The 16,471-nt window shown below is 46.9% G+C and overlaps 1 protein-coding gene across 1 annotated transcript in view; it reads left to right on the plus strand.

Moving 5' to 3' along the window:
* Positions 1 to 11,713, plus strand: part of LOC105565533 — a 71,228-nt gene extending 59,515 nt beyond the window's left edge. The window contains exon 3 of the mRNA XM_012018814.1: positions 10,978 to 11,713. Within this exon, the coding sequence (XP_011874204.1) occupies positions 10,978 to 11,018 (41 nt within the window). The 3' untranslated portion in view covers positions 11,019 to 11,713. The remainder of the gene's footprint in view (positions 1 to 10,977) is intronic.
* The last annotated feature ends 4,758 nt before the right edge of the window (positions 11,714 to 16,471 follow it).

Consider the following 16,471-nt stretch of genomic DNA (forward strand, 5'->3'; position numbering starts at 1 on the left):
TAAGTTAATAAAGTTTAGGGAACTTTACCGGTTGATGTGACCAATGATATGTCAGAACGTTGTCATCGCCCGGATAGATTACATCGCGCGCCGTATACCTGCCACCGAGATCCTGCGAGCGGAACTCAAAGAATTTCATATCCCCGTTCCCCCGTGTTGATTTCTGGAAGTCCTTTCCTAATCTACGTGATCTCCTGAAATAGGAAAGATAGAATCTATAATGTCCTCGAGACTTTCGTGATTCTCTTTAATTGTACGTATCTTTGGTACATTGAGAAACAGACTTTTTAATGAGATTTTTAATTGATTTATACGTCTAGCGCGCAGCGACTTTTAGACAGAAAGGGGGTTCGAGGGGGCTGCGGCGAGCGTACGCGCGGGCCCCTCCGATGTAATTACCACGTTACGGTCGGCGGCGTCCTTGCGAGCGCACCTGCCCAACGAAACAGAAACCTCGGCCGTAATAAACGCTACGCTGCGTCGCGTGCGCTCGCAATCACGCACGTGCGCGATCGCGTTGCGCAACGCGTTTACTTGCTCGCGTTGCGCGAGCCGCGGGCTTCGGCATCTCGGAGGTCGGGGCGGTTGCACGGTCATTAACGGCCGTGTCAAGTTCATTATTTCACGTGACGAAATAGCGCGCCGATACGCGGGCAAACGGCGCCCGTGTAAGTCGGCCGGGACGGGCGCGCCTAATGCAGTCGCGCTTCTCGGGTCTTTGTGCGCGCACATCCTTTCTCATCGCGGAGAAAACTCAAACCCGAGTCTTTTGCGAACTACATTTTGCTGCTGGTTCTTAAACTGAACAGGATAATAAGGAGATGATCTCCGGTAAAGAGTTACGCGCGTCGACATTTTTGGGTAAAGGTGCTTCAAGACGGGACAAAGAGAGACGTTGGAACCGGGTCACCGACTTGCGGTAAACGACGGGAACTCTTCTAGATAAAAGTTGTCACTATTCTCAAGTGAAAGGAGGCACCCTTGCTTCTTTTTTCCCGGAGACTTGCGAGCGCGAGAACGAGTCCCCGTAAATCCCTATTATTCGCGTGGAGAACCAAAGACAGATGTCGCCTTCCTTAAAAAAAAAAACCTGTTGATCGAGTCCGAAGACGAAAGCAGCGTGTGGCCAAGTTAGAGACCCGGGTCTTTCCCGCGATAATTATTTTAATTACCGTACCGTAATTTCATCTCCAGATTTGGCGAGAGCCAGTCTAAAACTCGGAGCGGTGTTCGCGAGATGCTATCACGATCATAAAAAAGAAGAAAACACGGTTGTAAGGATTGTCGGACTTGAATGGGCATAATTATATCGCTCGGCTTACGGAGGGGCGATAAAGCTGAATAATAATTTAGAATTAAGTACCTCATTGACAGCAGGTAGTAGACACGGCGCGCCACGAGCAACGCGATGATTATATACCGGTAGTGCGGCCGTAAATCAGCGGAATCGCCGCCGACCGTTGAACCGCGCCGCGCCGCGCCGCGCCATTCCATCGACGCGTGTACCGCGCCTTATTTGTAACAAGTCTTCCCGTAGCTGAAGCCCCCCCGCGACTGCACGACATTCCCGGCGCACGGAATGATAATAAGCGGAATATCGCGAGGAACAATCTGCTCCGGAATTTTTCAGACTGTGTGGGAAGACGCTTCGCCCGAGATCGCGCCGCAATTGCGCCTAGAGTCCTCGCGATTCTCTCGAGATGATTTTGGAATTCCTGCCGCAACAATTTGTAAAGTGGATAAAGCCTGTGCTGAGTAATTGAGCCAACCAGTTCCTGTCCCTACGAGGTAGAAACCGACGAAAATGATAGACCGAAGTATTGAAAATTGGCACGTGCTCGAGACACGTTCGCGACCGTGCAAATTGGAACACGAATAAATCGTGCTCTCTCTCTCTTTCTCGCGCGCGCGCTCGCGCTCTCCTTTCGCGCTCTCGAACGCCCGTAATTTGATGCAACGATTCGGACCAATGCTTTCGCATCCTCCTATTTGGTCGCCGACATTAGGAGCGATTTAAATTCATGGCGATCGAAATTAAGGTCGCCCCGGACGTTTTCGCTCTCGCCGGACCGTTTTGCCGTGCCATTACGGGACTACGGGAGAGCCGTTCATAGACGACTCATTGTATTCAAAGGTGTTCGCCATTATAATTTTTGTGTCGCGACGAAAACGAACGTGCCCGGTGCCCTAGGTCGAATTTCCGTCGACCAAACACTTTCGCGCGACTTAGGCGTTGTTATTCTCATTCGCCTTTTAGTTTAATCGAGTTTAAAGGAAGTAAAAGTATATCTTCATGAATAGACTTTAGGAAGGAAAGACCAAATAATTTTTATTTTTTACAGAGCACCAATTGTTTTTCATGTTCCTCTTATTTTTTGGTTAGCTTTTCGATTTTACAATTCGAAGGATAGAAAAGACATAAGTTCGACATATGGGGACAAGTTCAAAAAAAGTAGGTAGAAAGTCGAAGGAAGGAGCAAAACGGCAAAGGACGAAGCTGACTGGGCAAGAAGCAAGGTACAAAAGCATATAAAATTTCGAGTGGGTCCACACATGGCGAGACGCATGCGTAAACTACCACGGTTTTGCACTCCTAAATCCGTTCGCTAATATCGTCCCTCACGTATCGGTCCTTACATATCGATTGGAAGATATCCTTGAAGATGCAGCTCTCGAGGCTAAATATAATTTATCCTTGAAGGCTTTCTTTCCGTCTGTCCCTCCCTCTTTCCCGTTCGTTGTTTGCGTCGACGCGATTGTCAGTCAGGGACGATCTGTAAATTAACGGCCGGGATCGGCAGGATTCTCACGTCAGTTTCAACCCCATCGCATTTGAAGTAGCATTTTAGCGGTTCAAAGAAAGGGTGGCCATCCCAAAATCAAGATGTGGACGCAGTTGTCGTTTAGAATTCGGAATAAGCTGCGATACCGGACGCGCTAATCGTCTCGTCTTGCGATTATAATCAAACACTGGTGGGATACCTGGAAAAAGCAAAATTTTTTTATAATTATTGTTAAAATCACCAATCAATTGTTGTGTTAATTCTGCTGTGACAATGAAATATCTGGCAAGAGGAAACTTCCTTTATTCCCACAACGTTTCGGCCATGGGTTTTGGCCCTTTTCAAGTGCAATCAACAGATCCTGGTCGGCGTATGGCATGTGGTCAAATGCCATTAGGCCCAGTAAAGATATCGCTACGGAGACATTATATCTCTCTAGAGACGTGCAGAAATGAGACTGGTTGTGCGACTAAAGGAAGTTTCCTGTTGCCAGTTGTGTCAGATTGTTTAACCTATGTATTTGTTAACTAATTACTGGCGATTGAATATTTTCAAATTTCGCTTGAATTAAATATCTATCAGAGTCTGGCTTTGCGCGATAAAGAGAAGCGTTGCTCCGGGGGAGACAGAGAGAAGCACTGGCAATTGAGATGCACAATACGTTCTCACCTGTCGACGAACAGCAGCCATCTTCGTTTTCGATTGCCGAAACATGCCGCTAATTATTAATTCCTCGCGTACACGACGACTTCTATCCGCGCGCGTGAATCTTCGGAACGGGTTGAGCTTTCGGGGAACATACTAATGCCGATATTGAAAGAGAACGTCGAGATCTGAGATACCTTTCGACGTTTTACGCGCCTCTTTGAAATTTTAAATCGCAGATATATTAATTTTTTTCCACGAGGATGATTACAATCAAGCCTACACTTGCAGCTCTTCTTCGTATTAATGATTTTGGGTACTTTTATTCGGTAAAATTAAACCAATGAAGATAAAAATTAATTATATGTTAAGTTGGAAATTTAATTTCTGTTTGCGCATCTAGTGTCCATAGGTCGCTGTGATTAAATCGACCTTAAGTACTTCGCAATTTTAAACGAAGGGGGAAGAAAATTGCAATTTATATTCCTAAACTGTGCGCGCGATAATAATCATTTACGTAATGTTGCTTTTAATTAAAATAACGTTCGCTTTTATTCCCATGATTACTGCGGAAATGGAGGAACTGACACGCGTTTATTCATATGAATGCCTTATTCTGGCTCATAAATTGCAGGAAGCTTTCCCTTGACACGTTCATCGTACACCTTTTTCCGCCACGATCTCTCAGCCTATATTTAGAAGACGATGATTGCACAAGTGCGATACAGTATAACGATAATTATTGTCTATCTATTATTATCATTGCAACAGAGATTTTAACGAGTTCTTCCATTTCAACTAAGAACTTGAATCAGCCACTGTCAAGTTTGATCAACAGAGCCGTTTTCTTTAACCTCCTCGTAATGGCTCTACATATCCCGATAGGTTTTAGAAAAAGTTTCATTGATTTGAAAAAATGATATTTGAACATATGTGGTGCTAACTTTCCGTGGCACCTCAAGCTGCGAGAAAAGTCATTTCAACTGCAGAATTTTACGTAGGACTATTGTGGGTGCAAACCGAGGGGGAAACCGCTGAGGGCGGATTGTGGTGTATACAGATTTGCGGCATTACTGGACATTATTAGGCATTTTTTGGGCAGGCATTATAAAGATATAATAAGATAAAATAAGATAATAAGATAAAGTAATGCCCACTGGGCATTAGTGGGCATTGGTGTACAAGATTTTGGTCCATCGACCATTCATCCACCAAAAACCATCGACATATAGAATGGACGTTACGCGCGGCGTGCCAGCACAAACTCTGAAACGAGAGAAACACAGTAGGATATGTCTGTGTCTCCCTTTGTAATGTAGGGTCGTCAAAAGACCTTCTTTTAAGACGGCCCTACGAGAGAGAGAGAGAGAGAGAGACATATCCTACTGTGTCTCTCTCGCTTCAGAGCTCGCGCTGGCACGTCGATGGTGCAAACGGAACCGTGAATAAAACTTTCCGATTTTTGAAAATGTGTTGCCAACTTTGCAGTGGTCTTGAAGATCCCATGGTAATCTCTACGTCATAATTGCGTACGACCTTATTACGTTAAATCGAATTATCGAGATGTGAGCCTGGATATTCTTGGCTCCATGATTCTATCGTGCCTCAACTCGCGTGCGTCGTTTTCTCTTCATTCCTCGTGGCCTCAACGTCGGCGGGGATAGGCAGCGGATAATACTAATTCGGTGTTGCGATCTTAAGCGAGCTTTGTTGCAACGGGAACGCAGCTGTCGTACTATCGATCGCCGCTATGACGCTAATCAAGGGAGCAACACGAAAATAAATATCAACGATTTCTCTTGGCGTCCCGCGAACGATCGTGAGCTTCCGCTCCGGAAGCAACGTACGTTTGCGCGCGTAAAGATATCTGGCGTGGCTCCATCCAGAAATCCTTGATACACACGTCGGGATCGCGAAATAAATAATAAAGAGTCGAGCTGAATTCGAGAAGGCGATCGCACGTTGCGTCCTCGTATTTCCGGCCGTTGTTTATCGCTTTCTTTGATACGTGCCAACAATATCTCGCAATTATAACGTTGGCGTCGCAGAATATCGCGAGCGCGCGTGGTTAAAAGATGTTAGCTTCACTCCCCGCTCTCGGATTTTCATATGAAGAGGAATAATCAAGAATGTGTCTTTTCTACATAGTGACTGCGGCAAAAATGTTGCACGGCGACATTCCTATAACGCGGTACGCACATAGTAGGTTTCTCGACTCGGCATCGCCGCATGAGAATCGCGAGACGGGTATTTCTATGTCACGCGGCAGATGCAGATTGCAAATCGCAATTCCCGAGGGAGGAGTGAGAACGGTTCTTTTTCTCTTCCAAACTACATTCTACCTCTATGCTCACGATCCTCTATATTCATAAATTTAATCGTACGAGAGCAATCGAGTAACACACTTTCGTACCGCGACGGTATTATAAGCTCGCGATGCAGATATGCAGCCGTAACCGCTACCAAGAATGTTATGCACGAAAGTGATCTCCGGATGACTTCGCGGAAAATAAATTACCGTCGGCGTATATTTTACGGGTGTATTTAGTGGGTCGGCCGCGCGTTGTGGCTGCTCCGGATTTACGTCCACTCTCGAGTTCTCGCTGCGAACTCTGTGCGTCGCTATGTATAGAAAATACAGCAGTAAATACCATCATTTCGCGTCGGTGGAGTATTCTTTTTCTTTTTAAATTATTTAACGCCGAGTCATTCGACGCGTTGCCTCGGAAAAAGTTGTAAGCGCGTGATATCGGACATTATGGCATTGGGAGAGAACAGCTGAGGCTCGGGCTGTCATTTTTCGCGAGTTTATTCGCAAGAGAAACGTATGCGCAAATTCTGCGCTTACAGAAAACTTTCAAGTTGATTATCGCGTGGCTCTCGGCCAATCGATCTGCAGCTTTTCTCTGTCGGAGCAGAAATTTGCGCACACGTTTCTCTCGCGAATAAATTAAGGAATCTCGCCCCCGATCCATTTTACGTTGCACATTAAAAGTGTGTTCTCGGCATTCAAAACGGAGAGATAATAGAACTCCGTGGGTGTAACCAATTTCTCCCTCATTGTGTCGCGTAGTCGCTTATTTCACGCTACGCTAATCGGACTAGAATTAACAATAGAGTCGCGTCGGCTTTGTCACCGGGGGAAGTGCGGATTTCCATTGCGAATATATCGACGATAAATTGCCGTCACGGCCGCGCGTCCCACCGTCGCCGATGAACCGCCGCTGGACAGATTTACGAACGTGGATTTTTGTCACGCGGTGCGAGACGACGTCGAGTAATCGTTCCTGCACGACCGATCGCAAATCACCGGCGCAAAGTGAATTATCATTCCCGATTCCGCGCGCGTGCGCTCGCGCGACTTTAACGACGACGCGCTCGCGTTTAACGTGGCGCGATCACCGCTCTCTCGCGAACACTCGAAGAAAAAAGAACCACCCTAGAAATAGTCCCGGTCGAATTTATCGGTTCCTACAAGCACGCCGGTCGTTACGAGATGTTGCGCCGCGAGGAGGCGGATCGCGCGAGATACTCTCTAAATCTGAATCAGTGGAAAAGTCACTGATTGAATTAGTAACGTCTTGCATCGCTAATGAATCGGTGAAACACGGCCGAAAAAAATAAAATAAAATAAAAACCAATAAATCAGTGAAAACTCATAAAAATCTGCAAAATGCCCATGTTCTACGATTACATAATTTTAAGGATAAATTTTAAGAGGAAATTCTCTGTGTGTACATTCACTAATCAATAAGTAAACTTTTAACTGATTAAATCAACATATCTTCGCTGATTCATTCAGCATCCAAATCACTGATTTACCAGCTGAATTTAGCCGATTATCAGAGGCATACTTGGGGCTGATAAATCAGTGAATAGTCACTGCCAATCAGCGACTATCCACTGATTCAGATTTAGAGAGTGGACTAGAGATACTCTAGGCAGAGATTAGCCAATTCACCCGTGTTCGCCATATTTCCTCAAAACCGAAAGTACGCCATTTCTACGCATGGTATGAAGATATTTCGGATGTGTTTGGATGGTCAAATACTTGACACTATCATCAAAATTGATGTAATTTTGAAGAAAGGATACATGAAAATGCTGTCGCATATAATATCTTGGATAAATTCGCAGATGCCATGCAAATTTTTGTAATTTTCACGAATAAAAGCTTTAGTTTATTGTATATAGCGTACTTTCGCTCTTTAAAACTTAATCAGTACATTATCACAGAACAGTTATAAGTATAGCACTGAATAATTTAGCGAATATTCACTTTTCAGTGATGATCCACTGATTAACTTTTAGATGGCGATTTTGAGGAAATATGGCGGACCTAATCGCGAAGAGAACCTACTTTGGCCAATCTCTGCCGAGAGCATAGACATAGTACATATACACTGAGCGTCCCATTGAATAAGCTGAAGCTTGTGAAGAGAGAGCCGGAGAAGATTTAAGAAGACTTTCTTTCTCTGTCTTACACCATCGTAGAAGAAGAGAATCGTGCCTGCGCAGTACTACACAGGCGTGATTCTCCCTTGTCACGATGATGAGACAGAGAAAGAAAGCCTCCTTAAATCTTCTCTGGCTCTCTCTTCACAAGCTTCAGCTTATTCAATGGGACGCTCAGTCTATGTTTACTATGTCTACGGCCTAGAGTATCTCTAATTGTAAGATAAACGAGAGACAGTGAAGGCGTTCACCTCGGGCACTTGGGTATAATTCCGCAGCGCGCGAATCTCCGCGGAATGGCGTGGAATTTATGATATCCGTTCCGGTAAATGCTGATCATTCACCGAAACAATCATACCGCGCGCGGTTTGAAAAATTGCTCGCATTATGCATCACGCGGCGGCATTTCCGTCCGGCGCGGTAATTACTTTATTATATGCGATGCTCTCGCGCCCTTTTCTTATCGCGTCCGCGGGTCCCGCGACAGGTCCGCTATACAGATAGTATAAATAGCGCTATCGCGAGCTGCGTCTCATCGACATGTTTCCCGTCGCCCTACCGTGAGCCGCGGGTTAATCGCTCGTGCCGCGCTTTACGAGCGTTTTCAATCGTGTCTTTACGGAGCGTCGTAAATGACTTCCTTCCGCCGTGTGATTAACATAATTCTCCGCACCGCGTTATTCGTTATTAATACGAGAGCATGTGCCGTCGGCGGCGCGAGTGCAGGTGCATGCGCGAAGGACGGTGAGCGTGATTAATAACGCACCTACGTGATTCGCCCTTTCCTTTTTGCCTCAACCGAATTAAACGCGACCGTTTATCAATCGGCGCGGACAAACGGCGATCCGCTGGATCGTAAACATCGTCTGACGTTAAGTGATTTAATTAATTAATGGCATTTACCAATATCAGATTATTCTTGTTATCCTCCTCCCCATGTCTTATTAAGTATGACCTTTCTTTTCTACGGGGAGGCCAACGTAGCCGCCACTTAAATAATTTTCTATTAATGATCACCATTTCCGTTTGTCTATCCTTGGAGCACCCCGCGGTATAATAGCTTAATTAACATTTGACATTTTTCCCGAAGGGAGAACAGCGTCAATGAGATGCATGAATAATATTAGAGACAAGCGCGGGCATCGACGAGATGTGCCCTGCCCACTTGTAGACTTTTACTCGCTCCCCACTGATCATCTCGACGATCGACGTCGATTAGTCGACGTCTCGCGACAACGTCGGAAATGTAACAAAGCGGCGGTTTTCTGGAGCGATCGGAGGTGCGTTTCGCGAGCGCATCCGATTCTTGGAATTCGCGTTTTATGTCCCTTGGCCGGTCGGAAATGTAACTGCCCGCTGCGAGGCGATTTTCTGGCGCGTTGGCTAGAACACCGGAACCCCGGGATAAAACGGCCGCGTATATTGCGTATGTACATCGCGTTCTCCGGGAAGGGGAGGCACTAGGAAGACGCAGATCTGAAGCGCGCCGAGCTAATATGGTGGAAATTACTGTTCGCCTCATAAATCGATACGGTCCGCAATTTGCATCGGCGAGGCGTATCGTGAAGCCCCATTATTTCTCATGACATTAATATACGACGCATTAAAGCCCACTTCTGCAGGCCGTGTCACTCCGATGTGCCGAGGATAACCAGAACATTGAAGAATTCACTCCTTATCGGAGTCTAAACTTCTTAATTACTCTATAAATCGTGTCCGTCCGATTAGATTTTATCAAATTCGCCAAGTCGGCACTTCTCTTTCACACGGGTAGACCGGCTTAGGCGAATATAACTAAAATTAAAACGTTGCCGTATAAATAACAGGGGCATCGACATTGTTTTGTGCTGCAACATTCACTAAGTTTGCTGCACAAAACGCATATAGTTGTCCCCACCACTTATCACACCAATGTGGATATGACAACCACAGACATAGCTGTCCCAAATATTACTATTTATTGGGGTTGTGCCAACCCTAATTAGACATGTGGTAACCATATCGGTCCCTCCGTGCAGAATATTGGGCTATTCAAGTATACGATTGAAGTGTACAATTAACAGAGTTCTTCAAAGAGTTCTGAACTCTTCGATACAACTTTGGAATCTGATTGAGTGTAAGAGACGTAATATCTATTTTATATTTTTGCTGTATGAACTGGCTATGCTTTGTTATTTCGATCAAAAATCATGTTTTATCCTTTTTTTTATTAACTTTGTTCCGCGCTAAAAATAATAAAACGTTAAATATTGAGCGTGTCGGTTGATGGCTTTTTCAGAGCTGATCAAAAGCGCGGGAACGTGTATCTATCATTTTCCTGATAAGTTTCAACTCCGCTTCACATTAAATAATAAATACGCCAATACGTTTAAATGCACATTTAACGTGTATCTTAATTTTGCAGACACGTCACGAAAAATATTCTATTTGCAGTCCACTTTTTCTTGTCGCAATTTTATTTATATATTCTACGTAATGCACAACATTGAAGAGCCGTGTTATCCGAAATACAGTCATTAGCACAAATTGGATGTGTATAATTGCGCATCTCGCGGCCGCTAATACGCATGTAGCCGCTTATAAGTCGATCTTATCACGCGTACTCTTCGCGCATGATACACGCGGCGTCGCTTGTTTCCTGATAAACTTAATTTCGTGCCATAAATAATTTCACGGCTAATAATAAATACGAGTAAATTACAATTCTTCTATGTTAATTTTATTTCGATCGTATCAGCGCGATGTGTTGAACTTTGTGTTCTTTTCGCTGAAACTGCTCGCGTGAGAGTGAGAGAGAGAGAGAGAGAGAGAGAGAGAGAGAGAGAGAGAGAGGGAGAGAGAAAAGAGAGAGAGACTTGGCTAGAAAATCGCGATGAACTCGGGGAAGACACTTGCATCGTGTGCGCCGGAGAAAGAGACCTTCCCCATCTCGACCTCTTCGATTCCTCTCGATTTTCCGCGTTCGCGAACGATCCCGACGAATGGCCGGGTTCCCTCGGGCTCTATTACTTATGCAGTCTACGTTACCCGGCCTGCAACGCCGCTTGCACGACCGCTTGCTTACCCTTCGTAACGTGTACTTTATTCCTTCCAGATGCGCTCGCGCCGATAGCTACTGGCGATCCGCTCGTTTAACAGCGTAACAGCGAACAGCAGCGGGAGCCAACCCAGAGGAGTGCGGTGAGCGCGGAGCGAGAGAGAAAGAGAGCGAGAGAGAGGAGGGCAAGGGTAGAAGCAAAAGAAAGGATTTAGGAGGCCGTCGAGAAGGGGATGCATAGGAATGGAACGCGACGAAAATACGCCTGCCTGCCACGAGGGTGTTGCGAGAAAAGTGAGCAATATATTTTCCGTCAAAATATTATCCCTGTCCAATAATCCGCTCGACGATCTTGTAGCGGTACATTTTCGATCGGACCCTTTCGATGTTTCGCAGTTTATTTACTTGTCTGCTTATCGGTCTATTAATAATTGTACGAAAATTGCGCGCGTCAAAATTCGGCGAAAACTCTCGAGGCTTGACGGATGCGGGATCGTTTCTCAAAAAATGCGAGGACGAAAGAGGAAAGGGCGGCGGGAATTCGTTCAGGCAAGAATGAAGTAAATGGAAATGATGGAAACGACGTGTCGTGCGATGAATATGTAAGATAGAAGATTTTAAGGATCGTTATAGGTAGAGACCCTGTAATCAGAGACTGGCCATAAGAGAGTTCGTCAAATTCCTGCGAGTGAGAGAGAAACATAGGCTAATCTCACTCTTTTACGATTGTTACGATCGTAGAAGAGTGAGATAGCCTATATTCTCTCTCACTCGCAGAAATTTGACGAACTCTCTTATGTGGCCAGTCTCTGATTACAGGGTCTCTAGTTATTATACATATATGTATATCCAGCCCGTGATCGATCGTCGAAAGACTATCGATCGCAGGAGCCTGTCCTAAGTGCCGGTTCCGATAACGTTTTATTGATTTCATCTCCGAGGCGCCGAAATATCAGCGTGTCGGCTCGATTGCCATAATTTGGGCCCTGAGTTTCGTTGGTAACGTTGGATTACCGCCCCGTTTCCTTTTAGGGAACGTTAAAATTCTATAAAACACATGATAATATGAGGCGGCCGCGAAAACGGATCGAAAGGCAGACTCGTTAGAACCGCGCATGCAAAGAATTGATGACCGTAACACATGATGCTTTCGATACGATCGAATATTGGCGGCAAACATTCCTCGCGATCGACGGCACATTTCTCGTTCGGGAGGATCAGTGTCATTGATCGGCACGGGCTGATTCAGCGTTTTAAGCGTCGCTTCCATCGACGAACATATCGCGACCGTATCTCGCTTAGGTAACCGAAATCCCGATCGCTCCTCCGACGACAGTTTGAAAAGCAAACCAAGTCTATCGGAGATAATACGACGAGGATGCATCGCGGGAATTAGAAGGCGAGTGTATCGTTGACACGCGCCTAAAACCGGTTTATTCCGCGTCCGTGATGGCGTTTGTGCCTCGGCCCTCGCCAATGTTTCGCGATAACGAGGCGATTCTTCTCGTGGCTACGAGCGGTGAGCTTGGTAGAAGCAGCGATTAGAAAGAGGGATCGTCCGCGTTCTCTGCGAAGACACGGACGTGTCTGCGCGCAGGATGCCCGTTGCGCCGAGGTTCGGCGCGGGAGAAGCCCAAGCCGCAAGGCGGATTCGCCGGTGCCGACCGCCGAACGCTCGTAAAGCGCCAAATCGAATGGCCGGCGGGACTCGTAAAGCCTCGACGGGCCCCGGTAGCGCGAGATTAAATATAACTTTTTACGATGAGAACCGCGGGAGACCTGAAAGCGAGAGCCCACGGGGATAAGCCGTGTATCGGGATCATTTTCGAGCGTCGCGCACGAAGGACGAGAATCAATGGTGCGTGCGAAGGAAAGAAAAAAGATGTCGATGGAGAAGAGATGCGATTTCAAAGTTGCGATTCGTGCTGCAATGGAACGGGAGTGTAGCATTATTTACGAGCAGCGATTGTTGGGTCCTCTTGGCGATATAGCGTCCGCTCGAGAGGCTGCGACACGGAGGATCCTCGGGGATTCTCAAGTATCCTAAATGTATTTATTTATAGCGGTATCTAATGCAGTTAGATAAGAACGGGGAGCAGGACGTGTTCTATCTCTTAACTTATCTCTCGGCTCGAAGAGAGAAAGCTAGAGTAAACCGATGGGGTCTCTTCATTGTTATTTACACGGCTGGTTATTCACGCGTAAACAGTTCTATCACGATAGCGAGTTTCACGGCGACTTGGACCTACCTGCGTAATCTAAAACCTATCGCACAATAGGAAGATACACTGAGAGACCCATTTTGTTAAATGAAACAAAATTTAGTTGACGCAACTGAATTTCTTGTTTGGATATGAGCAAACGAAGGAAAATTTTGTTATGTCAACCCAGATAGCACCGAATGTTCCATGAATGTTTGTATATGATTCGAATGTTCTCTCTCAGGAATATTCGCATGGATGTGCCGTGAATGTTCCTAGAATGTTCTTCATATTCTATGAACATTCACACAGAATGTCCAGGGAATATTCGCATTAAATGTTCCCTGAGTGTCTATGGCATATTCTGAATGTTCTATGAATATTCTTACAGAATGTACGTGGAATGTACACATGGAATTTTCTACGGATATTCTTACTGAATATACGTGGAATATTAGCAGCGTATGTGCTACGAATGTTTATGGAATGTTGTAAATGTGCTATGAATATTCGCATAGAATGTACGTGGTATATTCACGAACTTCGAACACACAAATTTGGTCGAGTGAACCTGCGCAGAATTCTTTTATAATATTCAACTAAACGATTCAGTCAACAAAATGATTCAATCAAATTGTTTCGTTTCATTCAACAAAATGGGTCTCTGAGTGTAGGTTTCTATTCCTTATTCCTGTTGCCTATACTTTCCTATTGTGTGATAGGAAGGAAACTTCCGAAATAATGTTGCTCGCCTGAATGTGGAAACCGCGTTTTAATTTACAACAAAGCGGAGTCTCACAAGAAGCGGTACAATACGCAGTGCCGTGTCGCAAAGCGGAATAACTTGTTCCATCTACACCGTTTCGCGTGCCTCGCGCGCCTTGTAGTACAAGCCGCGATAGGAAGGCGATAAGAATCGCCGGAGTGCTCCGGGATTCTTGCTCAATTTCGTTTACGATTCGTGAACATCGCCGCACATCGCGGCACGAGCGCCCTCGTTGTTCGCGCGGCTCTTAACGATGATTAATCTCGGAGGATGCGCGCGTTACCCGAGGACCCGCTGCTATTTCGACGCGATATATATTTTCGGGATGGAGAAACGAGGGAGGAGGTGTGGTTCTCTGAGTGCTGCTCGCATCTCGCGACGATTTACTCGAGATGACGGAGGAATCTCCCGTCCCCTCGTTACTTTTATTCGCGCGGAACGCGTTCGCCCGCGATCTCGCGAAGCGGTCGCAGCTGCAACGCGCGAGCGCGCGCGCTCTCTCCTCCTCGCGGTATTTCGGGAAGGGAAACAAGCGGGCGCGATCCTCCCGGATTCTCTCGCGAGGAGCGTGTAAATTCCCGGACAACCAAACGATTATGCAGCTCGGGTAATCGCCAACGGCTCCGAATCGTACACAGTCCGATCTTGACTCAACACGTTACGCCTTTCAACCTTGGGCCGATCCGCGAGAGTCTTCCCTCATCGGGAATCCGGCCGCTCAATCTCTCCGTCGCGACTATCTTAATCCTCGTCGCTAAATTGGCAATTAGCATCGTGCGATATTCGCCGAATACTCGTGCCGAAGGTAATAATTAAGGGACGTCTCTCCTCCCTCGCGCGATCGTAAAAAAACGCTCCCCGCCACGGGGCGGCGGTTGCTTTAAAAGGACCGCGCCGTGATTCGTAACACGTTGCGACCGTACGTAATACGCGCGCGGCCATCACCGGATGCGATCGGTCCCGCTACCGGAAGCGATGTGCCTTTCTACCGCTCGCGCGCGCGCGCGTGTTCGGCGTGCGTTATTTGACGACGATAAGACGATGAGATCCTTTTGCCAATTGTTCGCCTCGCTTTATAACGTCCCGAATACGCGAGATCGATTGAAACTTGATACTTGAAACAACGTTTCTTTCATGGATTTTATTCGCTTCAACAACCTCGCTTCTCGCGAACGCGATATTTCGTATAATTTTGGTACTTCGGAAACACCGCGATTCAAGCGTGCCGTGGACAATTATGGATCGGCGAGTGTGCGAATCTCGCGGGCGAACGGGCACTTGTTTATTTCACCGAGAAATGACGTCAAAAGGCGTCGCGTGACGCGCTTCGGTGCGGCGGAGGAGCGCGAGCGACACGTGCGAGGAAACGAACCAAATTCAGCGGTGCAATAATTTCCCCGACGTCACTGTCGCGGTAATTAATTTAAGCGATTGTTTATCGAGAATCAATTTTCCGCGGGGATCTCGCCCGCGCGCGAACGATCCGCCGCGCCGGACTCCGCTGGCCGGACCGCCCGCGATCAGGCGCGACGGACTAATTACAGGTGTCGAGCTAATTAACCGGCTTTGTCACGAGCGCGTTGTTTATGCCGCGCACGTCGGCCGGCCAGGTCCGCCGATGTCCGTCACCGGGCGTCTAATGGCGAACAAATAACAGTATTTTTCTTGCCCGCAGCCCCCGGCAGCCCCGCGAAAGGAGAACAGTTACGCGCCTCACCTATGGCGAGCTCAGCAGGATGCACCGCGAGTGATAATGACGGCGACGGGGAAGCCGCGGACGTGGCGTGCATCGAGCGAGGAGTCGCATCGCCGGCCCGGTGAGTCTCTTCGCTGCATGTACACATATCTTTATATCGCATGACTGCCGCAATCGAATTTTTACCCGGCGATATAAATGCGTAACGCACGCGCGAAGCCTAACGTCGCCTTTCCACGTCAGGTGCTTCGAGTGTTGAGCTCGCGGCTTATCGAAACGAGCAGGGACGATTTCGGCGTTTGCCGCAATTAAACGACGCGATTAAAGGGTCGAAGCGGGCTCTCGACCGCCGAGTTATCGTACGATTTTTCTTGACTCGCGCGCAATCGTCCCTGCGTAAAAATGAACGTGGCGTATTTCGCGGATACACCCGGTAGTGATCAATGAAAACTCGCCTAACTATAATGCCCAGATTACGCGGGAGTGCCCACAATGACTGCATTATAGTTATTGCCATAAGAGTTACGGATGCTGATGACAGCATTATCGTGATTGCCAGTTAACATAATGACCGTCGCTGACCAGCGCGTCTACCAGTAACACGTACGTGCGAGCTTTCTGGACACGAGGTCGACGACCCTTGACCTCGTCCAGGCCAGATACGAGCTGGATATTTCCTGAAAAGGAGAAACAATTGGCAATCGGCCCGAACGCGACTTGATCGCGTCGCAGGGGGAATAGAATAATTCTCGTGTCCAGTTGTGCGCTCTCCGTACGCTCTCGCAGTTGCGCTCGGAGAATTATCGTTGGTTGGGTTACAGTTCATGCTTCATTTTCTGGCATCGCGTTAACACTCCAGGCTGGCATTACATTTGTCGTACGACAAAT

Source organism: Vollenhovia emeryi, unplaced genomic scaffold (genome assembly GCF_000949405.1).
Source record: "Vollenhovia emeryi isolate VEMERY1.0 unplaced genomic scaffold, V.emery_V1.0 DF939151.1, whole genome shotgun sequence".
NCBI lineage: Eukaryota > Metazoa > Arthropoda > Insecta > Hymenoptera > Formicidae > Vollenhovia > Vollenhovia emeryi.